Source organism: Armigeres subalbatus, chromosome 1 (assembly GCF_024139115.2).
Source record: "Armigeres subalbatus isolate Guangzhou_Male chromosome 1, GZ_Asu_2, whole genome shotgun sequence".
Taxonomy (NCBI): domain Eukaryota; kingdom Metazoa; phylum Arthropoda; class Insecta; order Diptera; family Culicidae; genus Armigeres; species Armigeres subalbatus.
In genome coordinates this window covers 248,132,036-248,159,880 of record NC_085139.1, presented here as the reverse complement: position 1 = coordinate 248,159,880, position 27,845 = coordinate 248,132,036, and the positions used below count along the sequence as shown (strand labels likewise).

Sequence of the window (27,845 nt, the reverse complement as noted above, 5' to 3'; positions counted from 1 at the left end):
CATCCTGTTTTTGTCTTGCGGCTCGAACAGCCTTGCGGATGATAGATAAATAGATTAATGAATAGTGTCGATCCAACACGGATGAATGCAGGTATTAGAAAATTAGCAAATATGTAAAATAGATTAAAAAGAAAATCATATTGGAAAAGCTAAAGCTACGATCTATTTTCCATTCTACTTCAGATGAATTTATTCAGGGCATGCATGGGGTGAACAAATCCATACAAGGTAGGCAGTAGGTAGTTTATTTACATTTATTTACCTGCTATTATAATACAAAGCTTACAATTACACATTCTTAACAAGATAAGATAGACTAGAATAAACAAAAATTCGTTTCTCTCAAGGGTAATTGCCCCATAGCTCTCCTTTCCTCTAAGCTTGCAAAATCGTCGACGTTGTGCTGTTCCGCACCGTCGTGTATCGCACGGGCGATCCAAAGCCCAGGTCGTTCTGCTTCAGTTTGCGCTTGATGCACACAATGATCACGCCGATGATGAACCCGATCAGCAGCACCACCACCACCGACAGGAGCGATAGAACGATCGACCGCGGCCTGAGGAAAGCCGGCGCCTCGTAAATGGGGATTTTAGGAACTTTCTTCGGTGGCGTGGAACAGAGCGATTTGTCGCCCAGTTCGGTCAGCGGCAGTGCCGCCAGGTCGTACGGTGTTTCACAGCGCGCTTCGGACGAACTGTGCGGCGATTCGAACTCGTCCTCGAGGATGTGCTTGACGGATTCGATGGTCTCGTACAGCTCGCAGTCGCAGTGCCAAGGGTTGCCTTCCAGTTTGACGGAACGCAACTTGGGGAACGTGTCGATGTCGGAACTTTTGTCCTGCACCGGGATGGGTTCATCCAGAAGGAGATGCTCGATGACGCAGTAGGAGATGTCCAGCTAGAACGATGGGCGTAGTAAAATAAGTTATTTGGGGCATTATTTGTTTTGTAAATGTTAAAACAATTACATTTGATTTATCTTAAAACAAGATGTCTCGATGCTAAACTTGCGCGACTTGAAAGATGCCTTGTTTACGGTGTCGAACGAACCCCGAGAAGCAATAAACCAAATAGATCACGTTTTAATCAACGAAAAATTCTTCTACATCCGATCATTACGACAGTATGATTGCGTTCATAGCTTTCGATAAGATTATGACTACACGTAGCATCCAGCAGTGGCAGCTCCAACGGAAGCTTTTCGATTGCTTAATCGAGCGCAGCTTCTTTTGAATATAACGCATGCTTTAAAGATATGGAATAAACGTTGAAGCAGCCGCAATTATCGTTGCTTTGAAATGATAAATTGCACTTTGAAACATTATGGTGAGTAAAATGACAAGCCTAAAGCTAGGTCAGTTGACGAAACACACAATGGATATTCAGCAAACTCTTTTGGGTACTTGTCATAAGATGAGTTTTTGCTATTCCATTTAATTCCAAGTGGTGGACATGAATGGAATAAGTACTAAGAGAGTAAAGTAAGGGAACAAAGTAGTGATCATACCTTGTGTAATGAGTTTAAAGTTCTAGGGTTGTTTAGAGAAAACAGCCAACTTTACTTAGAGGCAATAGCGGACACTAAAATTCATGTGAAGCTCACCTGTCTTAGCCGTATCAATCCTTTCAAATCGCTCATATCGAATTTGTCCAGTTTCGGATTATGGCTGCAGGATAACACTTCCAGTGACTTCAACTCGGCGAACGTCCCCGTGTCGATATCATCCAACAGCGGCATCCCGCTGATATTCAACTGTGTCAAATGATCCAAATCTGAATAAGTTTTGAAATAATTATCATACTACCACCATAAAACCACTGTCGGTATCCTCACCAGAGAAGCTCTCGTCGTCCAAGCGCTGAATCGGATTCTCGCCTATGTACAGTGCCATCAGTGTCGGTTTCTGCAAGCGGATCGAGCTCGGCACCGCCGTAAATTGATTGCCCTGAACCAACAGTTCCCGCAGTCCTTCAACCTTCTCGAACATCTCACGAGGAAGGTCCACGAGTTGGGCGTACGACAGATCCAAATGTTCCAATCGACTGATCGATCCCAGTGCCGTTACCGAACCGTCTGTCAATTCCTTCAGCGGATTGTGAGCCAGCGACAGCCGCCGCAGATGTACCATGTGTTCGAACAACGATGCATCTAGGAACCCAATCGAATTGTAGCTCAAGTCTAGCTCATCCAACGCAATCGATTCGTATTCCTGTTCAGCATATCTCCCGCGGAACACATCCGGCCGCAGGACATCCCCAGTCAGTAGGTTCCAACTCAAGTCCAACCGGTTGATGTTGGGCGTATCCAGGAAAGCTCCACTGGCCAGCTCGGTAAGGTTGCAGTGCCGGCAGCTGAACACCAAGTCGGCCTCCGTCGGTGGCAGTTGCTGCAGCGATTTGATATCGTTTCCGGACAACGAGAAAACGATTTCCTGTTTGGACAGGTCGTTGTCGAAAATATCCGGCCATGAGGCCAACATGTGTTGGAAGTTTTTCGCCGAGCAGTCCAGGATGGAGTAGCTGAGGTACTGGGAGTTGGATTCGTTGCGAACCGTACATGAACACACTTCGCAAATCCCTTCGACTGGTTCAAATTCGGTATTCTCCAGGGTGTGGCCGCTGGCTACCCACACCAGCAAGAGCAGGAATATCTGCAAACGAATAAGCAAATTTGAGTAAATGATTTATTACGTTTACAAGGAAATGAGTGAATCATACGCATGTCGGAAGTAGAGTGAATTTACCTTACGCGTACAGCTCATCGTGCTTGCAAAACGAAAACTAGATCAAGAAATACGGAATGCGCATTTTAATCGGAGAGAGACGGTTTACCAACTGCAAATATATTTGGATGCAGCTTTTCACGATGAAATATAGTACGCCTAATGGTAGCGTATACTAAGAAGGGAAAACACCTAACCCACGTTATCGCGAATTGTTATCAGTTGACACCCCAGCTGTGGCCGCACCGTACCCTGTATATGCGATATCTACTGTATGCGCTGAAAAAACCGGGTGAAGCCTTCATTTTGATATCTTATTGTTATCAAAAAGGTTGCACACAATCGTGCGAGAGATAACGGAGAATAAGATTCGAGCGAGCATCGCCTTATGGGCGACATAGAGCTCGGTACAAGTCATACTTCAGTTTGAGCATTTGTTGAGATTACATTACTAAAAATACTGCTCATAAAAGTATTTTTGTACCATATGGACACTGAACTTTGAGTTAGTATAGAGCAGTAATGCTTGAAGAGTGTACCAATAAACCTAACAAAATAGCACTCTAAATAGACCATAAACCAGTCAAAAACAAATTCAAACTCAGATTTTATACAGTTTAACAATATCCCAGGCTCATATCTTTAATTACAAACGGACTGTGTGGTGCAAAAATAGATAAAAAAAATCTTGATTTTATAACTTGTGATTTAAGTCACATTTTTGGACAATAATTTTTATGAGATACTAGCAGTCCCGACGAACTTCGTTTCGCCTACAATTGCTTATTTCTCTGATAAGTTCTCGAGATTTGCAGAAATGTCTATTTCATCAGAGTATGGGGGCACGGCAAATGCTGGGTAAAGCGTACCATTGGTACTTCGCGTACCTGAAGGAATAAAATAGACCCCATCTCGCGGTCTTTAGCCTCTTACCCAGCAACTCCTATCCCTACCTCCCCGTGGTGCTGGCCGGGATACGAGCAACCTTAGGGAAGATCGGGTAACCAACCCCGGTGGGAACTATGGTCGTATGCTGACAGGGAAGGGTTAGTTTGCTCCTCTCCGGAGGTGCAAATTTTATTGAGCGTCTGTTCTCCATGTTAGGGGCGGCTGATCATCGTCCTAGTGCCAGCGAAGGACTCTAAGTGAAACTGTGCACCTTGGTCCACCGGGAATAAGGAGGAATTGTCCTCCGAAAATTTAAAGGGTTTGGTGTCTAGCGCTGCAAGCCAGCCTTCGAAAAAAAAAACATAAGCAACGAACAATCAACAAGAGAGTACCCTCCCCTTGGATATGTTACCTTGCCGCGGTGGGTGGGCTTACGCCATTAGCTAGCATTAATATGGCGTCCAAAGACATATCCTGTCGTGGTGGTATCACATGTTGACTATTTTTGTTTAATGCCGCGTCATAATCTGGCATTGACGCACTGATCTTACGGATGTGATCCAACGGACGTCGAGTCTTGGAGCCTTGAATGGTAGTGCAGTCAGGCAGATCTCATCCCTCAGTGATAATGGTGGTAGATCTCTTCTTTTCTGCAATACTTTTCTGAAGCGTTCCCTGATATTGATGAGTCGTAGCCGCGCTTAATTCTAGCTAGATAGGTACTTATTTTTATTGAGTGTGGCCAATTTTATCGACGGTAATAGGGAATTGACTGTTGGATTCACTGAGTAGAAGTTTTATCAAAACTAGGAACGTGGCGCCTTTTATTTTGTTATGGCTCACTTTGAAGAACCATAATTAAAAATATCACAAATTTTAACGATGGTATGCAAACAATCTTATAATGGCTTCATCTCGATAATTTTTACTAATAGATAGGGAATAGGCGTGATGAAGCCTTACTTTGCCACCGAAAAGTGAATCTATAGCTCTGACCATGACCCACACAATTATAGTTACGCTTGCTTTTAAGGCTTTAGGACGATTAGACAACTTAGGGACCATTTCTTCATCTTCGCATAACGCTTTAACTAGGTTTTTCGTCTAAGCAAAGCTGACCTTTAGTGATAAACAAATGGAGGCAATTTACTACAGCTAATACGCAACATAATCTACAACTAGCATAGATTTAAACTGAATAACGTAGGAAACATGTAATAACTAAGACAGACAAAATGATAGTAGATTTAAACATTGTAAGACGATATGACACCGTATTAAACATTTGGCATAATTATGACTGAGGATACGAAAAGATTGACAATAGAAACATAGACGTGGAGATCAATCATAAGACTTCCTAAGCCCATCATCAAATTGAAGCTCATGAACTGTCGAATCTTGTTTGGAGGCAATTCCGATGCTGTCGAGGACTATCGTAGCCCACAATGATAGTATTCCGGGTTTTCTCGAAATGAAGTTCAGAATATGTAGTGATTAAAATTGTGAGTAGAGAATTTTTGATGATTGCTTGGTGAACGGTTCTAAACTGCGGCCCGCTTTGGCCTTTTAATTCAGTTTTAGAGGCTTTCACTAAATAATCCTCAAAATCTAATGCAACATTATAGGGTATCTGTTCCTATATCAATAACAATAAGGCAATGCGCATATAAAATGCATTAATTTCCCACCCAATAATTAAGAAACATGAGAATAATTATGCTCGGCTCACGTAATTTTTAGTTGAAAACAATTTGGTAACTTGAAAAATGAAATTATTATCACATTTTAGAAGTATTTAGCTGAAAAACATCATCACCGCCATGCACCTATTTCAATAACATTCAAGAATAAATAATCCTATGCCTGTACCTATATCAATAATACTACTTCCAACATAAAATACGCACACTATTACTTGTGTGTATACGTAACGATATGATTGCAGTGATGCCGAATTCTACAATGTTTTGTATTTGAGTTTAAATATAATTACGAAATTGCAGTTTTGTTGTAGTTTTTCAACTAATTAGTTTAATTTTATGTTTGTCATAGATTATCTTTTCGATATACCTTATTTTACAAACATAAGAGTTGAATGTCACAGTAAACGTTTATTCAAGCATTCTTGAAATAAAACCTAGGTCGGCAACCTTTGAGAGTACTGCAAGTCATGTAAACAGTTTGGAATACGGACAAGGATAATTTAGACGTTGTTCGAAATAAACCTATATCAAACTATAGGAAATCGCGTTGATTTTTCAAATAAAATTATATGTATAGTGAAAATGTGATGTGCTTTATGTGTTGTGAAGTGTATTTCGAAAGGATACACTTGTGTTAGCTTGAAATTGAGTGGAAAACAACGGCGTGAAAACGGATGAATCTGCTAGTAGCAATCGAGCAGTGCATCAAACCAACAGTTCAGAGGTAGGAAAATAAAAATAAAAGTGCATAATAATTTTTGTTTTTTAATAATTCGATTCTTGTGCATTAAAACATTACTTTAAGAAAATCTTGAATAATATTCGAAACATTCAAGAATGTGTTCCATCCATTATTGTGTACATATGATGTGAGAAATTGTAATTAAATTGATTTATTATTTGGTTTATCGACGGTTGAGATTAATATACGGGCTGTTATTAATATGGGAACAGATACCCTAGTTAAATTATGTTTTGATTAGAGTTTCTTACTTCATCATCAATATCATTATATTTAGACTAAAACACGTGCGATTGATGATTACCTAATTAATTTTTTAACGTACTTTTCGAGCTTCTGTTGCTTGATGGGAACATGACCCAAACGCTATTGATTTTAATTAGAACTAAATGTAAAACATATAATCATATTTTAGAAAAACAAGTTGAGTTCAGTTCCGCAGCATGTGCTTTTATTGAAGCTTGAAACCTAACTGGCTCGCCAACTGCGAGTCTACCCAGAAACGGAAGTTACGTCTACAGTTCATCTGCAAGAAATTTATATTCTACGTTATACATATCAAGACATTTTGACGTTTCTGTTGCTATAAAAAAGGTATCGGTACATAATGACAATACTATAGTCGGCCATACTGACACTAGTCGTCCTCGGCTTAAAATCCTTGCAACAACTCATCTTCATCGACTCCTAAGAACCCTTCATCTTCAGATATAATTACTGACGCTTCTGTATCAACCTCAACTACATCACCAGCAATAACATGAGGCTTCCATTTGCTCATAGTATTTGGTCCTAATATACCTTCAAAAGGACGTTGAGAGATTTGCATACCAGGAATGTCAGTTACCACATAGCGATTGTTGTCAAGGCATTTTTTCACAACATACGGTCCTCGATTCTTTGGTTGAAGCTTAAAATTGACGCCAGGAGTTGGGTTGTTTTTCAGCATGACATATTCTCCTTCCTTGAACGTTGTATTAGCTCGCACCTTCTCATCGTGATATTTCTTATTTGCTTCTTGAACTTGAGCAGAGGTCTTAATTGCTGTTTTTCTAATCTGTTCCAGAGGCCTTTCATCGTTCAGATCTATTTTCAAGAGGTCATCTAGTAGACTGGTTTCTTGTCCTCTACGTTGATTTACCCCAAACAATACCATACTTGGAGTATTATTTACAGAACGACAAAGTGTGTTGTTCAAATAATACTCAACATCATTCAAATATTTGTCCCAGTTCTGCTCATCGCCCTCGTTACGAATTTTAGATAATACTGGAGCAATTACTCGATTAAATCGCTCGATGGCTCCGTTCGCTTGTGGATTAGCAGTGGCGTTCAAAACATGCTTTATATCATAAGAATCAGCAAATGATCTGAACTCCTCACTAGTAAAAGAAGTACCCCTATCAGATACGATCCTCCGTGGTACAGAATACTGACGAAAATAGTTTTCCAGGCATTTCACTACTTCCCCAGAACCAGTACTTTTCGTTGCATACAGCTTGATGTATCTTGTGAATGCATCTATCACTGCAAAAATATGCTTATTTCGCCTCGAAGTCATCTGCAACGGTCCCAAGTGATCAATATGGATTGTGTCGAACGGCTCTGTTCCTTTGTCGATATTCTTTAACCCATTCTCGTGTCTAGCTTGCTTCTTAGTGTATATTATACACTTCAGGCAATTTCCTACGTGTTGCTTCGCTTTGTCGTTCATTTTCGGGAACCAGTATTGACGCCTGAGGTATTCCAACATTTTGGTACTCCCGAAATGTCCCATTTTCTCGTGTGCCTCGAATAGCAAACTAAGCTCCATCTCTGAAGGTACATAGAAAAGCAATTTGGAACCGTCTTTCCTATACACCATGCCGTCCCTTAATTCAAACAACTTGTTTTCACGTTGCTCAAGATCGGTCCGAATTTTCTCGATTTGTGCATCTCGAAGCTGACATGCGATCAAAGCTGTTGACAATGAATCGCGCTCTTCCACAATACCAACCATATGACATCGACTTAACGCATCTACGTGATGCATTTTATTACTTTCACGATGCTTCATATTGAAATTGTAGTTCGACAAAAATAGAGACCAACGAGCAATCTTAGGATTAATATCTTTTTTGTTAAGGGTTTGTACCAGTGAGTTGCAATCTGTGATGAGGTCAAAACTATTGAGACCATATAAGTAAACATGAAACCTCTGCAAACAATACACAACCGCCAGAGTCTCTAGCTCAAAACTGTGGAGCCTTGATTCAGATTCAGAGGCTCTTTTGCTAAAGTACATCACAGGGTGCATACTCCCTCCTTGTCCTTCTTGCAACAGAATACCTCCGAATCCCAATGCACTTGCATCAGTATGCAGCTCCGTCCTCGCTGTAGGCGAATAGATCGCAAGCAGTACTGGAAAAGGTCGTGATCGTCATAAGACAGAGAGCAAAGCGCCTTTTTCTATTTCAGGCGACCAAATGAAAGAATCGTGGGTACTTTGATCAATTTCGCATGAAAGGCAGTAATGAAAGGATGTTGCGCTTTATTTTAAAATTTAAATTTATAAGTTATTTTAATAGATACATGCGAAAAATAGTGACTAGTCGATAAATTAATCATACTTCTTTAATTCACCGAGTTGAAAGTGAAAATAAACACAAAAATAAAGCAGATATTGTACACTTTCATGACCTGTCACGGAAGAAATATTTTGTGAGATTTTTGTAGCATGCCATTCATCCTTCGCGTTTCAATAGATTTTGAAAGGGGCAGATATGTAAACATCGCGTGACATCTCTTATTGAAAATGAGAAATTCCAGTACTGATCGCAAGTACTGGTTGACTCATTAATTTATCTTTCAATTCCAGGAACGACTTCAAACAGGCATCGTCGAACGAAAAATTGTTCTGCTTAACAATCTGATACAACGGATGAGCTATGGTCGAATAATTCTGAATAAATTTACGAAAATATGATGTCAGTCCAATGAACCTTTGCACCTCAATGATGTTTCTGGTACCGGAAAATCCTCAACAGCGTGAACATGACTCTGACTTGGACGCACTCCGTGCTGGTTCACATCGTATCCCAAATATGTCACATTAGTTTTCAAAATTTGACATTTCGAAGTTTGTAGCTCCAGTTTATTTTCGCTCATTTTCGTTAACACTTCCCGAAGAATTTGGATATGCTCTTCTACTGTAGCTGTAGCTATCATTACATCATCCATGTAAACCACTATTTTGCCTTCACGAATGAGATCCTTGAAGATTAGGTTAATGAAACGCATGAACACCGCCGGAGAATTACACAGACCAAATGGAACACGAGTAAACTCAAATTGTCCCATGTGTGTGACGAAAGATGTGTAATGTGTACTACCTTCGTCAATAGGAATGTGGAAAAACCCACTTCGAAGATCAAGTGTGGAAAAGTACTTCTCTGCCGTGAATCGCATATTTGTCCCATATGAATAGGAAACCCAGCAAAGATGGGACAGATATGCGATTCACGGCAGTTCTTTCCTTGCAACTTATCAATGTGGTCTTCTATCAATGGCATAGGAAACCTGTCTTTGACCACCAGTTTGTTCAGTGAACGAAAATCGACACACATAATATTTTCCCCATTCTTCTTTTTAACTAGCAAAATTCGACTCGCGTACGGTGAAGAACTTTCCTTTATAACTCCCTTTGCGAGAAGATCTTCGATGATTACTTCCACATTTGCCCGTTCACTGTAAGACAATCGCCGTGGAGTGCAACTGAAAGGTTCCTCTTTTTGCAAAATAATTTTCATTTTATAGCACACTTTTGGATTTGGCGGTCGAAAAGCATCGATGTAGCAATCCTTCAGAACACGTTTAACTTCATAAATTGCGTCAGATGATGTTCCGCTATCTCCGATATCGAATTGGTCCACTTCCCAATCGGCATTATCATCCAGATCTCAATACTCATTACCGACTTCAACCAACCGTCATGGTCAATAGTTTTGTTTTCATGAAACGCCAGACATGATCGCTCCAACCACATTTTCCCATCATAAACGGCCTTTAGACCATTACTGGTAACAAAATCTCTACCTATTAGCAAAGGAGCCTTCATAGTCTTATCGGACACTACTCGGAAATAGCATGGAAATTTATCACTGTCCACTACTAACTTTCCGTAAAAGACACCTTTGAATAATATCTCGGAATTGTTGATTCCAACGTATCTCTCCTTAAAACTGACTTCTTTCGTCGCTATCCCTGCATCCCTTACAACCGAATCATGAATTAGCGTTATTGGTGACCCTGTATCTATCAAACCTGCTGTTTGTACTGCAATGTCGTTTACATAAACAGTGAAAGTTGTTAGGTCCCTACCTTCATCGATTACAGCAACTCCAATCTCCTTCGATGGTCCGGGCAGTGATACCGGCGTCGGTTGACGCATGACCGCTCCTGTTTCTGCTTTCCTGTTATTCGCACCGCGTAGTCGGCAATCTCGAGCGAAATGTCCTCTGTTATTGCAATAGTTGCACCGAATGTCTCCTTCTCCTGAACGCCAGTCCATCGATTTTTTATCCGTCGTCTCGTCCTCCAAAGTTGCAGCCTCGTAGCGCTTGATGAAGTTGATTAGATCTTGACAGCTTTCGAAAAACTCTCCTTTCAAACGAGACTGCATGGTAGTGTTGTTCAATCCCCGTACAACATATGTCACAATGGCACTTGTTGACATTTTAGCCGGCTTTGCAATCTCCATCATACGGTAGATATATATTTCGTATTGCATATCCTTAGGCCGAACAAACTTTTGCATATCGAAATGTATTTTCGCCTCATTAACGTGGTTCGGGAAAGCATTAACCACCGCTGTCTTAAAATCGTCCCATGTCCAGATATCTCCACGATGCGCATCATACCAAACTTTCGCCGTTCCTTCCAGTCGACTTATGGCGTACGTCATTGTTGCCAAATCCGACCAGGTATACATTCCTTGAAAGTTGTCCAGTCGTTCAACCCAATCCTCGCAATCACCTCGTCCGTCGTATGGTGCAATTAGTGCCTTGACTAGATCCATATTCAGCAATACTTCCGGTTGACGTCTCCGGATAATTTCATTTCGGAGCAACTTCAACTCATCGTCTTTGATATCTTCTTCATCATTTTCGTCATTCTCCACTTTCGTCGTCAAAGGCGTTTCCTGAAGAAACTTTTTTCGATTCTTCCGAACCATTTCTACTTATTTTCCGCTGATCCCACTTCTGAACTTTAGTAAAACAAGTTGAGTTCAGTTCCGCAGCATGTGCTTTTATTGAAGCTTGAAACCTAACTGGCTCGCCAACTGCGAGTCTACCCAGAAACGGAAGTTACGTCTACAGTTCATCTGCAAGAAATTTATATTCTAGGTTATACATATCAAGACATTTTGACGTTTCTGTTGCTATAAAAAAGGTATCGGTACATAATGACAATACTATAATATATAATAACTGATATTTCTCCACAGCTTAAGTATTCATCATAAAACTATCCCCAACCTGCCCCAACTCCTTAGGCAGCGATATACTATGAGTATATCCCGCAAAACTTAAAACCCCCATGGGTAAAGATGTTGTGAAGCCTTATCCTTATGTACCTGGTGTATCATGGACGATATGAATTCCAAATTCACATCGGTGACTTGGCCCCTGGCCCCCTTATACATCAATAAAATAAAATAACAATCAACAAGAGAGTACGGACCGGAACCATCGGCGAAGACCACTGCGACGAAAAGGGACTAGGGACTCTGTTCGTGGAACTGCAAATCTTTCAACTTCATCGGGAGCACACGCATACTCGTCGATGTGCTCAAGGACCGTGGATTCGGCATCGTAGCGCTACAGGAGGTTTGCTGGAAGGGATGAATGGTGCGAACGTTTAGAGGTAATCATAAATACCATCTACCAAAGCTGCGGCAACACACACGAGCTGGGAACAGCTTTCATAGTGATGGGCGATATGCAAAGGCGCGTGATCGGGTGGTGGCCGATCAACGAAAGAATGTGCTGGTTGAGGATCAAAGGCCGGTTCTTCAACTTCAGCATAATCAACGTCCATAGCCCACCCATAGGTTCTTATTGCTTGCTCAAGAAAATCTAAATCTAAAGTAGGGTAGAATACGGCATTGGCAGGGTGCGACAATTGTTGGCACCCTCAACAATATTTGCATTTTCCAGCAAACATACACTATTTTTGAACATAATTTTATTTCAATCACACAATTTCAAGTCTAAGCTTTCATTTGAATAAGTTGTTTATGTAAAAGTATCAAGATTTGATTTGTTAATCATCGAAACAAATTTGCACCTTCGAAATCATTGCCATATTGCATTGCCAAAGAAAGCAGCGCACGAAAAGCAAACTGTTACTTACTTTTTTGGATCGCCTGTTTCTCCTCTTTATTGAGTATGACACGATAAATTAAGTACGTAAACTACTTTTTACACTTTATCACCACATGATTATCACCACAAAGAGCAAATTTATGCAATATTTGTTGTATGTTTTACTAAATAAAATCGGGACTGTTCGTTTTCTTTGACAGCAGCACACTTCAGAATAAAGCGAGAGAATGTGTTTGTGAGCATATCAAACACATGAGCATGAGCATGAGCAGGATAACCGTACAATTCGTAGTTGCTACTCCGTGATTGACTAGAACTTGCGAAATTGCACAGGGAACCAATTGAATGGAGCTTGGGTTTAGCTATCATTCTCAATGTGCAAATTTCGGAAATTCAATGCATTTTACTAAGTCAATTACGGCGCCGGCCACGTCCTTACGGTCATCAAGGGAAGGAAGGATTATTAGTTCAACTCTCGTTGCTACTAGAGACCGAGTATACCTCTGCATCTCCACGATAGTCTTAGGATAGGATATTGTGTTAGTATGAAGGGATATATTATCTGGATTCACTTTGGTAAGTGATGCGATCTATGGGATAGGAATATATGAATGAGAATTAGAAGTACTAGAGTAATGAGAAAGTATTAAAGTGAATTCTAATAGGATTCATTTTTTACAATTAGAATTTTGAATGCTATTGGATTCTAATACCACGCACACGTCTACCACACCATCGCTACCCGCACATTAACCTCACACATTCTTACTTGTATGAGGCCTGCACGAGCATAGCGACCGTATATAGCATTCGTATGCGGGTACAAATGAATACCAATCTATTTTTACATTTTATTTACTGCTACTTAGTAACAGGCAGCTTTTTATAACAATTCTATATTTAGAATCATACTTGCTAGCAATGAGAATTTGATTTGCAAAGAGATTGAGTTATATGATTAACGAAATTATCTAATAGGAAATTGGAAAGGGCCAGGGATCAAACCCTTAATCTCCTGCTTATGAGGCAGAAGCAGTGACACAAGGCCACCAAGCACCCTTTTTTTGTTTGTGAGCATATCAAACACACGCTAAAAAGATACCTCGCACAATTCTATGTGATTCGATTCTGGTAAAAATCCGAACAAAATATCCGGCGATGGCATTTATTTAAAAAAAAAGTGTTCAAATACAAATGCTTCTATTCAAATTTTTACGCAGAACATGAATTATATCAAAAATGATAGCAACACCGTAGTATTTTAACCCTTATGTGGCTGACAGGACCGTTTTCCTTTTGCAACTTCAATACTTTTCAAGCTCATCAAAAAAATCATAACCATTCCCGTTCCTACATAGCGCATTTCAACCATAAATAATTGCCTACTTTTAGGGTATTATCTATTATTCAACTGTGAAACGTAGTGTAAGAATGGGGTGGCTCCAGCGGCTGGATAGGACAGTGCTGCCCATTATTCAACATATGAAGACTCACGAGGTGGAATATATTGTTAATATACTATACTACCAGAACCGACGAGCTTCGTTTCACCTAAAATTGATTAATTATATATTTTTTACATTATTTAAAAGACGGTTAAGTATTCGAAATTTGCATTTTTTTTAGATTAATTTTCGATTAAAGCAGAAATTTGTACTTCATTTGTATGGGAGTCCCCCTTCCAGAATAGGAGCGGTCTAATACCATCATAAAAATCTTCACCTCTACATACAAATGTTTACTAGTCTATAAGAGCAGACAGACAAAAATTCATTCTTATGTGTATATATTTGGTTTTACGTAGTTTACATCGAGCGGTCGTGTCTTGTACACAATCACCATGATTTTGTTTTTTTTATGAAACAGACATATCATGTAAGGACCGCAAAGAGCAAGTTGTATATTTGAAACTGGTTGATAGACTATTGCTAACGAATCTAAGGCATTACAAAACACAAAAGATGTAAATCTCGGCAGCGGACAAAAAGCATATAAGTTCCCTTCTTCAAAGTGGCCAACATTATTCAAATAGGTTGAACATGGTAAAAGTTATGAAAATGCCAATATCTGGGTACACGGGTACCCTATCTGGTATTCACGTCTGTTTCTTGTTGGTCGCATAAGGGTTAAATTTGTTTCACAATGTGTTTAAATGCTTTTGCCTATCTTTCTACATGACATAAAATTGATGCCAAGGCTAAAAATTCATGTTTTGTTTTAAGCCAGTTTTGATAAATTATAAAGTTTGTTCCAAAATTGAGTGAAGTGAGATGAGCGTGCGGCCGATTAATATGAATGAATTTTACTATTTACTGGAGGATATAAACAACCAGCATTTGCCACCAATACTCGCTTAACTTTTCAAAAGGACCTAAGTAACATTTTTTTCATGAATTAATTTGATTAGCGCAATCAACATAACAACATGAAAGCTATTGATTGCGTTATTCAAATTAATTCATGAAAAAATGCTACTTAGGTCCTTTTGAAAAGTTAAGCGAGAATACATTACCAGTTTTCTACTTCCATGTCTAGTTGCTAAAGGGAGCAAACTCATTGCTGATAATATAAATTGCTATGCCAATAGAAGAAACGTTGACCTGTTACTTTATATTAAATTTACTGAGTTTGTGGTAATAGCTGTTATATTTAGTGAACACCAATCATCAAAGAAAGAGCATACAAATGTATACCAGTTAAACTGTACCTGTGTTTTAGTGTAGTTATTCATTATTTTTATCATTCAATTTCGCGAATGTCTTAGACTTCCAAGAATAGGTATTTTCTCCTACCGTAGAAGTGATCCACAGTGAAGGTTTAACGAAATTCGGTGCAAAAACATTCGAAAACGCGAGTTTATTCTGTGCTCCACGTGCCTCGAGAAACAAAACAACAAGTTGTCCGGCTGCCCGGGTGACGTTATTTCGTTCACTCTCTTGGCAGTGTGGGTTGCGGTGTGCCAGAAGGAAACTTTCTAAAAAAAAGTGGTGAAAAGTTTTCGAAAATACGAAAAAACGTCAAGTAGTCAACTGACGCATAAGGCGTACTACAGTGTGTCCCGCAAGTGTCTGAGCACAGTGTGGAACAAAATTTTGTGAACACCAACGGAAATACCGACGTAAAGACATACAGTATCCCCCCGCTTGTCCGGACCTCACTAATCCGACGACTCGCTAATTCGGAATTTCTTCGTGTGGATCTCGGCATCTCGTACCCACAAGCCCGCCGGGAACACGAAATTCGAATCGGAGCCACCAACCGGAATCCAAATGCATACGCCAATGTAGTCGCCAATAGCAAGGACACCGAAATCGGAGAACTGAAAGCCATGGTCGCACAGCTCCTTGCCGATTCCAAGGCCAAGGACAAAAGGATTGCGGAAATGGAGAAGGCATTTAACCACAAAAGCGTCGGCGACCGAATGGACAAAGTAAAGGAGCACGGAACAATCGAGGAGTTGGTTAGGCAGATTGCTGAACTTTCAACCGCAGTGAAGAAACTGCAGACTGACCTTGAAAAACGGGATGAACTGATTTTGAGGAAGGATGAGACGATCAGGAGGCTGATCAATCAGGCTGACTCCATTGCCCCCGCTGCTACTATGTCTGATGACAGCAATCGCGCTCTCATCTCACAATTCACCATCCCCGAAACGCCGCAGTCCAGACAAGGTAACGCGCCTACAACCGTAGAGAGCATAGAAAAATGGTTCGAAAAATACTTGTCCGAAACGAACGAAGCCACCGCACCAGCAAAAGGAAAGAAGAAAAAGGCGAAGTCTCAAAAGAAGAAAACTTCAAAATGCGAAATTTATTCTGACGAAGACACTACGTCCACTTCCTCTCATCAATCGAAACGGACACGATCGACTACCAAATCCACCACCAGCCACGGCTCCCCAAACGCTAAGCGAAAGGCGAAAGCCAATAGCTCCGCGGAGTCGATGGATCTCACCGTTTAGATTCGAACCAATCGCTTCTCAGTCGCCCTAAAAATCTAAGTGGTTGAAGCAAGTGAACCCATTTTACTCTTCTCTTCACCCCTCCAGAGAAATTCACCACGCCAATGGTACAGGAAATGACTGAGCAAGCTACCTCTACACCCAGATGTCCAACCCCCATGTCAAACCCTGACGAAGAAAGTGCCGCAGGTAGCCGAGGCGCCGGCCGACCAGACGTCTTTGCCCAACTGGAACGGCCGGGTCGACTTCGACGCCTGCCGGACAAAGATGGCAAACAGCCGAAGATACCAACGAAGTCATTGCCTCACCGGAACTGGGGAACACCCCTTGGCGCTGGGGGTAAGTTGGAAGCGGGACGCATAGAGGGTTTCATTCCCTATCCCCCGATGAGCTTCAAGAAACAGGATTTGCAAGATCGGCCCAGCACTGGGTGAGGCTCGGGACGCTCAATCCCCCGAAGGACGCCGCTAGGATCAAGCATGGGTTTTCGCAAGACCAACCATGGAATCGCCGCACGCCCAACACCGTAGCACCATTCTTTGTTACTTCTGACATCAATAACGGCAAGCTAACTACCCATAATAGCTCCGTACGGGCATCGTCTTTTGCAGGTGACACGCTGTTACCTGTCACGAGGGAAGCTGCGCCTTGCTCGGATCCCGACATGAATCCCTCTAGCCCGAGCTCCGAAGGGACTATCCACAACATTCCCAGACCGCACCTGTCCCATACCGAAACTGTCGCAATCTTTTGACACCGGCGCCCTCAGCGCCTCCCTTTGCCCCTCTTTCACACGAAGAGGCAACAGATGCGAACGTCTACAATGTCCTACACAAAACTCGCTACGGACCAACAGCAGTGATCAAGCCTGGCAACTCCAAGGCTTGTACTAGAGATCCAGTAACCCCAGTACCCCTGGCAGCTGTACCGTCCAAAACCAGTAGCGCAACTGTCGGGTGGCTACAGGAGCCTACACTCAACATTTTTCCCGCAGCTCCTTCACCTGCGCTCGGTGGAGCTCTGTCAAGGTCTGCCAATGGTGCGACGTCTCGCACCCAATCAACTTTCGCAATACAATGGAACATGAACAGCTTCTTCCACAATATCGTGGATCTGGAAATTCTGGTACAGAAATATCAGCCAGCGGTACTCGCTCTTCAAGAGACGCATAGGGCCACACCATCCGCCATGAATAACACCATGGGTCGCAAGTTCCGATGGCACACCATCACCGGAGCGAACATTTTCCAGTCCGCTGCCATTGGAATTGCCGCGGAATTTCCAGCTCAGCCAATCAGCATTACATCGGACATTCCGGTCATCGCCGTCCGAATATCATGGCCATTTCCGCTCTCGGTAGTATCATGGTACTTACCCAATGGAAAGTCGGACAACTTCCGAAACCGGATTGAAACAGTGCTGGATCAAATCCCCCAGCCAATGCTAGTCCTTGGTGACGTAAACGGACACCACGAAGCTTGGTACAGCCGACGCTCCAACGCTAGAGGTACCACCATCACCAGCATTGCCAGCGAGAGGGACCTGACGATCATGAACGACGGTTCATCCACTTTCTCTCGTGGCCAAACAGACACCGCTATTGACGTCTCGCTTTGCACCGCCTCTGTGACAAGCCGCTTTCTGTGGTGCGTGGAAGACGATCCCATGGGAAGCGATCACCTCCCTATTCGATTAGAACTGGCCAATACCATCACCCCAAAAACTACCAGGCGCCCCCGATGGCGCTTCGCTGAAGCCAACTGGCCGGAATTCCAGATAGTACTTGAGGAGGAACTTGACCGCCAGCCATCCATCTCGATCGAGGACCTCTCCATAAGGATACAAAACGCTGCGTCTGATACAATCCCGAAGACATCTCCCAATGCGGGTCGTCGAGCCCTGTACTGGTGGAGTGAAAAAACCAGGCAAGTGGTAAAAGCTCGTAGGAAGGCGCTGAGAGCCAACAAAAGGGCCAAAAGGAAAATGCCAGACGATCAGAATCCTACCGAGCAGCTCGCAACGCATGCCGCAAAACCATCCAGGAGGCTAAGGCCAGTGGCTGGACGGAATTTCTGGACGAGCTGAATCCCAACCTCTCGTCTTCAGAGCATCCAGGGCAAAAGGCGCATGAATGGTATGGCCCTAAAAATAAACGGCGTTACCTGTAGGGACCAAGCCATTATTGCCGACGCGCTAGCTGACCATTTTCAAGATCTCTCATCCTTCAGGCGCTATTCCACTCGTTTCTTGAGCCGGCACCCTGCACCAGAACAGGCAATCAAGAATTTCGTAGTGCCTCACGACCCGACGAAGGTTTTCAACCGTCCCTTCTCCATGGAGGAGCTGGAATTCGCCCTACAGAAGGCGAAAGGGAAATCAACAGGACCAGATGAGCTGGGTTACACAATGCTTAAAAGGCTCCCCCCAGCGGGAAAGCAGCACTCCTGCAAGGGATGAACAAAGAGTGGCTGCAGGCAACACTTCCTGAAGGCTGGAAACACAGTTACGTGATCCCCATCCCTAAAGGCACCGGTTCCGTCAACGAAGTCGGCAACTACCGTCCAATCGCTTTGACCAGTTGTGTGGCAAAGGTGATGGAGAGGATGGTGAACCGTAGAGTAATGGACCACCTTGTACAACACAAACGATTGGACTTCAGACAGCATGCTTTCCGGCCTGGCCTTGGCACTGGGACGTACCTGGCTTCTCTTGGCCAGATCTTGGACGACTGCTTGAAGGATGGCGAGCATGTTGAGCTTGCATCCCTTGATCTGGCGAAAGCCTACAATCGGGCGTGGACCACGGGGACCCTGGAGAAACTCAAGAAATGGGGCATTACTGTAAATATGCTAGCTTTTCTGCGGAATTTCCTAGATGGACGAACGAACCAGGTACTGGTGGGAAACCACAAGTCCAGGAAGAAACCAGAGTCCCGCAAGGATCGGTAATTGCAGTTACGTTGTTCCTCGTGGCGATGAGCGGCGTCTTCTTGGTGCTTCCAAAAGGGGTGTTTATTCTAGTATATGCTGATGATATTCTCCTGATCGTCACCGGTAAGCACCCCAGGAGCATTAGGAGGCAGAGCAAGCAGCAGTGACAGCAGTCGCCAGTTGGGCCCAAGATGTAGGTTTCGACATTGCAGCAGGTAAGTGTGCCAGGCTTCACATCTGTGACTTGAGGCATACACCACCGCGTGAGTCCATCAAAATCGCAGGTAACCCGATCCCTACTAAGAAGACCTTAAAAGTTCTCGGAGTGACACTCGACCTGTACCTAACATTCCGACCTCACTTCGAGAGGATTAGAGAGGCATGTAGGACTCGGATTAATTTACTACGGGCAATCACCAATAAACGAACCACGAGTGACCGAGACATACGGAGGCGTGTAGCGGACGCTATTATCAATAGCCGCCTAATGTATGGATCGGAGATCACGAGCAGGGCCTTCGACGAAATGGTGCAAAAACTCTCCCCGACCTATAACGCGGCCATCCGGACAATCTCTGGGCTTCTCCCATCAACTCCAGCCCTTGCAGCCTGCGCGGAAACTGGAGTATTACCATTCCTATCCAAACTAGCAGCGACAATCGGATGCAGAGCAGTTGGATTCCTGGAACGTACATGGGGAAATGGGCAAGCTTGCTTCCTGCAAACCCAAGCAAACCTTTCTCTAAACGCGGTGGCCAAATCTAAGCTTCCCCCGGTGGCTGAGGTTCACCGAGTAGGACCAGGAAGCTGGAAGGCCCAAGTCCCAACCATCGACTGGGCAATCAAGGCGCAGCTGCGGAAGGGTACCAACCCAACTCGAGCCAAAACAGTCTTCAGTGAAAGGATCCGAAACAAATACCAAGACGCGGAGATTCGGTACTCTGACGGATCTAAGGCTAATGGTTCGGTGGGGATCGGTGCCTTCGGTACAGATCTGCAGATACACCTGAGACTTCCCGACCAATGTACGGTCTACTCAGCCGAAGCAGCGGCCTTATCCAAGGCAGCATCTGATACAAATGCGGCATCCACTTTGATTGTTTCAGATTCAGCGAGCGTCCTGTTGGCTCTGGAAACACCCAGAACAAAACACCCGTGGATCCAAGCCACACAGGAGCTCGTGCAAGCTGCTGACAGCAACATCACCTTTCTATGGGTACCCGGCCACGCCGGAATCCGCGGAAACGAGGAGGCGGATAAGCTGGCCAACCTGGGAAGAAGCAGCGCCTACCTCACGCGAGAGGTTCCTGGGCCCGATGCCAGAAACGAAATAAGGAGGACAGTGAAAGATTCATGGGAAACAGAGTGGTGGGGAAACCGCTCCTTGTTCCTGCGGAAAATTAAGGGAGAGACCAGAGCATGGGAGGATCGAGCGGACTGGAGAGAACAACGCGCATTGTCCCGGCTTCGGACGGGCCACTCCAGGCTGAGCAATGACTTCTCCGGCCAGGGTCCGTTCCACCGGATGTGTGACACCTGTCAAGTAAGGAACAGCAGCGAGCATGTACTGTGTGAGTGCCCCCTCTATGAGGCCCCTAGGTCGCGGTAATCGATTGGTAGTATAAGGGATGCACTATCCAACGACCCGGCATACGAGATAGCAACCATCCGCTTCTTGAAAGATGCAGACATCTACAAGGACATCATGCAGGGTTGTTACGACTACGCGGATTTCGCGATTTTCGCGGATTTCGCGGTTTTCGCGGATTTGGCGCGGATTTACATAACGATTTTAGGGTCTCGCGCGGATTTGGCGCGGATTTAGTTTTAGGTGGAAATTAAATAAATAAAATGCTAAATCAAGGAAGTTTATTTGAAAATTAGTTTGATGCCTATCTATAGATGGGCTTTATTTTCATTAGCAAATGTTGTTGAGAACAAATTTACGTTTGAAGGTTATTAACATTATTTTTCGGATATGTCCAAGTCCTTATTTTATGGCATGCATTACACTCTCAAGCATTATTTAAACAAATGTTATGAGGACAAATACGCCACTTGTTGTCATTTTTAATCCATTCTAAAACACGACGCACACAAACAATGTCTATTGGAGGACATGAACACCAATTTTCATCTTGTCAATTTATTTGTAATTCCAATATATTTGTCAGTTTCTGATTGGTTGTTTCTTTTACGATGAACCACTCAGCATGATATTTTATATCATTCTTCAAAAGTCGTCAGGAATTGTTTCATAATATTGGAACATTTCATATTTCCTCTATCATTCATCTAGAACGAATAAGGTTTTTTTTTTATCTATTGTGTTTATTTGACAGGCTGAGACGTGTATAACACTTAACGGAGCCGAGACTTTATGATATTTACAATCGATATCATCTTATTATCAACAGTTAGTAAGGGGAAAGGGTATAGACCAAGATACTCGTGGCGACTCAAGGTTAGATCATTAACGGTATGGCGTAGCGTCGGACTCGAGTTGTGGTTCGTCAGGGAGCATCTTCCGGATGGCCATAGCTTCGTATTACACAGAACAATAAGACAAAAACAAAACAAAAACGAGAAAGAAAAAAAAAAGGAATTAGACTTTTATGTCAGACGAGCAAAGAAAGGCATAGATGGTCTGCATATAAACCACATCGCGATCCCCCAAAACACCTCTTACTTCCCTGTAGGGTTGTTTACCTCGGGCCACAAGGGTATCCAATAGTTGCTCTCTGGAGGCGTCGTTTTCCGAGCAATACCAAACTACGTGATCGATGTCATCGTAACCGGCTCCACACCTACATAGGTTGCTATCAACCAGGTTTATTCTATAGAGGTGTGCGTTTAGTGAATAGTGATTGGACATTAAGTCTCGACATCGTGCGAATGAAGCCTCGGCTTAAGTCCTCACCTCTGAACCACGCTCGCGCAGAAACTCTAGGAACTATGGAAAACAGCCACCGTTCAAGTTCATTGTGTGACCAAATCATTTGCCAATTTTGAAGAGTACTCTGACGGACTAATGGGAAAAACTCGTTGCGCGAGATTTTTCTATCAAAAATTTCACCTTCCTGTGCGCCCACCTTTGCTAGCGAGTCCGCCTTCTCATTGCCATAGATTAGGCAATGGGATGGGACCCATACAAAGGTAATCTTGAATGATCTTTCGATCAAATCACGCATCTGCTCTTTTACAGTTCTAAGAAAGTAAGGTTAACAGGTTTCATTGACCGGAGTGCCTCGATAGAACTAAGACTATCCGAGAAGATAAAATAATGGTCTACGGGCTGATCGGAAATTATCCCCAAAGCGAAATTAATTGCTGCCAGCTCAGCAACATAAACCGAACACGGTTCTTGAAGTTTTCGGAAGGTGGTTGAATTTACATTGAAAACACCGAAGCCAGTGGATCCGTTAATGCGAGAACCATCAGTGAAATATCTGTTATTGCAATTGACATGTTCATATTTTTCAGAAAAATGGAAGGGATAGATATTTGTCGAAGATGATCTGGTATTCCTTGAATAGCGTGTTTCATAGACAGATCGTATTCAATTGAGGAACTGTCGTTGACGAAGTGAACTCGAGGTGGATTATAACATGGAAGACAGAGATCTGACGATATGTAGTTGAGATAGACTCGCAGGCAGTGTTGTAAAATGTCATTTGCATTCGTTTGCATATTTTTCCCAGAACTTTTTTCAGGAGTTAGCTATCAGCTCCTGAGGTATGGCGAACTTATAGCGCTTAAATGTGCCTACAACTTTGTCTTACAAGACATTGCTGTAAATATGTAATCTGAGGTGTGGGAGGCAAAATGTCATTCAAATGACATTATGTCAAATGACACGTGACATTTTGGAGAGTTTTTAATTTCCAGCCTCAGTTGTTATATTTAGAGTAATGTACCCTTGGACAAAAATATAGCCCTACTCAAGCGTTATGAGTATATCTAAACTTATGAAGTAAATTTGACTTCTGAAGAAAGTTATGAATAAATTAGTCAAATGACATGCAGATGACATTTTACAAGCCTGCTCGCAGGTATCTTGAACGATGAACCAGTTCAAGCATATTATCGAAGTTTTCTAATACAAGTGTGTTACTTGTTCCACATTTGATCAGTATTCTAAGTGAGTGCTCCCAGTAACGGTGCTTTATAGGAGTGACTCCAGCAAGCACCTCCAGGCTCATGTTATGCATTGAATGCATACAGCCAAGGGCAATACGCAAACAACGATATTGAATTCGTTCCAATTTGATTAGGTGTCACTCAGCTGCTGAGAGGAAGCAGAAAGAGCCATACTCTAAAACAGAGAGAATAGTCGTTTCATATAGTTTGATGAGGTCTTCCGGGTGAGCGCCCCACCATGTTCCGGAGATAGAACGGAGAAAATGGATCCTTTTTCGGCATTTCTCTAACAAATAATCAATATGGGTCTTCCAGATACACTTAGAATCAAACCAAACCCCAAGGTATTTAGAAGATAAAGATTGGTTGATGTCATCTTTCAACAGCTTTAGTTTCAGTTGAGCAGGGTACCACTTCTTAGTAAACACAACCAATTGAGTTTTTTGCGGGGAGAACTCGATCCCTAAATGTCTGGCCCAAACAGTCAGGTTATTTAGGGAATTTTGCAATGGTCTTTGCAGGACATTTGCACATGAACCTCTTAGGGAGATCACGGCATCATCTGCAAGTTGTCTAAGCGTGCATTGTCCTTCCAAACAATTGTCAATATCTTTAACATAGAAATTGTAAAGCAAGGGACTTAAACATGAACCTTGGGGAAGGCCCATGTAGCTATTTCTGGAAGTTGTCAGAGTGCCGAGAATAAAGTTCATGTGTTTTACTGACAACAAATTGTACAAGAAATTATTCAAAATAACGGATAATCCACTACTGTGCAGATTGTCTGACAGTACTTCTATGGAAACAGAATCAAGAGCGCCCTTAATATCCAAGAAAACTGAAGCCAGTTGCTCCTTGTGCGCATAGGCCAGCTGAATAAGGGTTTATACAACAATTGAAAACATAAAAAATGTTCTGTGATTTAATGCAGATATCTCATTTTAATAAGTTCAGATGAGCTCGGTGGTCTAGTGGCTACCGCTTCTGCCTTATAAGCAGGAGGTCGTTCAATTCCAGACTCGTCTCTTTTCTACTTTGTATTTCTATCTTAGTTCTTTCTGTGTTTCACGTTCTTCCAAAACGATTCCTACTGTTATAATCTTCCACACAATCCCAAAACCTCCCGTGGCACCTATGAGAGGTCGTAGAGTTCTCTGCATCTTTCTTAAGTAGGTGTCCAACAAACCATCCTTCCCTTCCTCAGCATTCGCAAGGACGTGGCCAGGACAGATCTCGACTATTGGGGAGAGTGCAATGCTTCCATCTAAGCGATAATGATTAGTCCCAAATCAATATCTGAGGTAACGGATGAAAGTAATGCTACTCTCATACAATAGTCTTGGCTTGCACCACCTACGAATTTGTGCGAATTGCTCAATGCTAATGCTAATGCTATATCTCATTTTAATATGTTCTTCCGCAGAAAGTCGATCAAAAATTAGAAGATGATTCTCAAAAAGTTATTTCTGGCGGATTTTTTATGATATTTTCGGTTCACTCCGATTTTACAGGATTACCAATAGAAAACGAAGAAACTTCCTAAAGAAGTTTCCGCAAGAACCCTATGATAATATTTGTATAAATTCCTTGCAAATAAATTTCCACAGCGTAAAGAGGATTTCTGCAGCATTGAAACCCAGAAAAGTTATAAAGACATTTTTGGGGGAATTTCCTGGAGCGGTGACCGCAGGAATGACTATAGAAAATCGAAATGCCGCCTTGAATTTACAAAAGAGTTATAGCGATGATCACATAAATTTCTTTAATAAGTGCTCAAAATAAAACCGAGAGTTTTTCCGCAGGAAGTCACCAATCAATTTATGCAAGAATTTCTAAAGCGATTTCCGTAGGAATTCATGAAGGGATTTCTGCAAGTTAGCTCTGAAAATTTTCCGCAGGTTATTTGTGGAGAATTTACTTGAACTCACGACAAAATTCCCAAATGAGTTACAAAATAATTTCCCAGGGGAATTTTTGTAAGAATACTCGGAGCTAATTTGGAGCGACTTCTGCACTTCGGCAGATTCAAGGGCAGTTGGATTTCTGCAAACATTTCCATGAACATTTCTGGGAGAATTTCCGGAGGATGACCCGCAAAAATTTCTGGAATGAATCTGCGCACGAAAGATGATTTTTTTAAATGAAATTCCAGTAAGAATGGTCAAACAAATTTCTGCGTGAACTTTTAGAAAAGCTTGTTACAAGAATTGAAGGAGAAATAACGGACTTATTTCTGTTGGAGTTTTCGCAAATTATTCTGCCGTATTTCCTTTCTTCTGAAATTTCTCAAAATATTCCTGTGGAATTTTTAAAGGGATTCACGCTTGATTCTGACTTAAAAATCAACGGAGCTTGAGCAACTATGTTAGATTTTGCATTATCTGTTTCTTGATATGAATTCGAATATTTGTTTTACAGAAGTTTAGTTTTAAAAACGGAGCTTCATTATCTAATTCCTTAATATCTACGCAAGTTTGTCTTGTGATCAATGACTATAACAAAGCTGCATAATTAAATACTTCAAAAGAAATGGCGATTTTGGCAGATTTTTTAATATTTGCCACGTTTATCTTTAATCAATTATTATCAAATCTGGCCTTAACATTCATTTGTATATCAACGTACTTTGGGCCGAATTTTATAAAGTTCTATCAACAAAAAAAGCCCTGACAATGACGGAACAAAACATGCCAAACCCATCATCTAATCCAAAAGGCGGTGCTTATGCAAATAGTTTTGACTGTTTAGTTCTTGTTCCCTTATATTCAGTACTTCTAGTGGTGAATAAGGCCATTTAGAAGGGTTGTAATACTTACTGCGGTATTATTAGTCCTATTAGCATTTTGAGTTTTAAATCATGAAATCAGTAATATTGTAAAAAAAAGAACTTGAAGAGAAGACGTTCAATAAATTGTTATACAAAAATTGACATATACCGTGTATTTAATTAGAATTTATATCTGGATCGCGCGGATTTGGCGCGGAATGGATTTCATGTCGCGCGGAAATGGCGCGGATTTGATTTTAGTCGGCGCGGATTTGGCGCGGAAAATATTTCTGGATCTCCGTAACAACCCTGACATCTAACAAGAAACCCGGATCACACACACGACCCACGCTAACGAAAAAAAAGGACATCAGACCGCATCGTGCTTTCGTGCTGTGCGGTTCTTTCTCTCTTTGCGGAAGGAAGTTTTTAATACTACCCGAAGCTATTTTAATTTCAACGGTGCTTCTTAGCGCTATTTGTACCCACTGATCCCGTTACGATCTTTGCAAGGACCCGTGCCTTCGTTTTACGTTGGACCCGTTTGCGGAAGTAAAATTCCGACAAGCGGTGGTAATCCTGCAGGGACACCGTTCTGGGAAAAAACCTCTTAGAAGGTCACGTCTCCACGCTCAGCAATGAGTATTAACAAAAACAAGAGGAAGGGGAGTCTCTGAATTCTCCACTTCCTTCAAAGAAACAAGGTTTCAAGACCGTCCTGCCCAAGCGCGGAAAAAATAGAAGGAAGCTGGAGAATTCAGATATTCCTTCTAACTCTAATATCGGAAATAATTCTTCTCCAATCGAACTGAGCAATCAGTTCGATTTGATTAATGATGAAATTGAGCAAATCAAATCTACTCTCTAGCCCAGGTGATTCGATTCATGCGAAAAAGCAAAGGATTCCGCCAATTGTGGTATCTGTTGCCGAGTTTTCTGGCTTCCGGAATGAGATTTTGAGTAACCTTCAGGGATCAAGGTTTCATTTCAGATTGCTAGGAAGGGTGACTGCCGCGTTTTGCCGGGATCCTTTGACGATCGCAAACGTCTTCTTCACTATTTAACTGAGAAGCGCCATAAATTCTTCACATACGACGACAAAACTGAGCGATTGTTCAAAGTCGTCTTGAAAGGTCTCCCCAGTGATGACAAATCACTGGATGAGATTAAAATTGAAATTTCTCAATTACTTGGATTTTCACCAGTCCAAGTAATTAAGATGAAAAAGAAATCCCATTCTGGTACTTCCCAGAGGGCATTTCTCAAGAATTTTATTTAGTTCATTTTAACAAAAGTGAACTAAATAATATGAAAAGTTGGAAAAGGCCTGTATTATGTCTCATGTCCGTGTTACATGGGAACATTTCCGTAGGCCTGGGGAAATTTCAAAACCCTACCCAGTGCCGTAAGTGCCAAAAGTGGGGTCATGGAACCAAACATTGTCACATGGATGCTAAATGCATGATTTGTGGTGGAACCTCTCACGCCAAGGACGCATGTCCTGTGAGAGAAGATTCCAATAAATTTAAGTGCGCAAACTGTGGGGCAATCATAAATCCAATTTCTGGGAATGCCCTTCACGCAAAAGTTTTGAATTCCGTGCAAAATTGATGACGGGAAATTC

At 42.2% G+C, this 27,845-nt stretch overlaps 1 protein-coding gene across 2 annotated transcripts in view; it reads right to left on the bottom strand.

Annotated features, from left to right (window-relative positions):
- Positions 1-240: 240 nt before the first annotated feature.
- Positions 241-27,845, bottom strand: part of LOC134212540 (platelet glycoprotein V) — a 32,998-nt gene continuing 5,393 nt past the window's right edge. Inside the window, exons 1-4 of one of the 2 annotated variants that reach the window (XM_062690515.1) lie at positions 2,744-2,927; positions 1,834-2,650; positions 1,603-1,772; positions 241-897 (exon numbers count right to left, since the gene is read on the bottom strand). In XM_062690515.1, coding sequence (XP_062546499.1) covers positions 376-897; positions 1,603-1,772; positions 1,834-2,650; positions 2,744-2,761 — 1,527 coding nt within the window. In that variant the 5' untranslated portion in view covers positions 2,762-2,927 and the 3' untranslated portion in view covers positions 241-375. Of the gene's footprint in view, positions 898-1,602; positions 1,773-1,833; positions 2,651-2,743; positions 2,928-27,845 lie in introns of those variants that run through there. The other variant, XM_062690505.1, reaches the window with a different exon arrangement.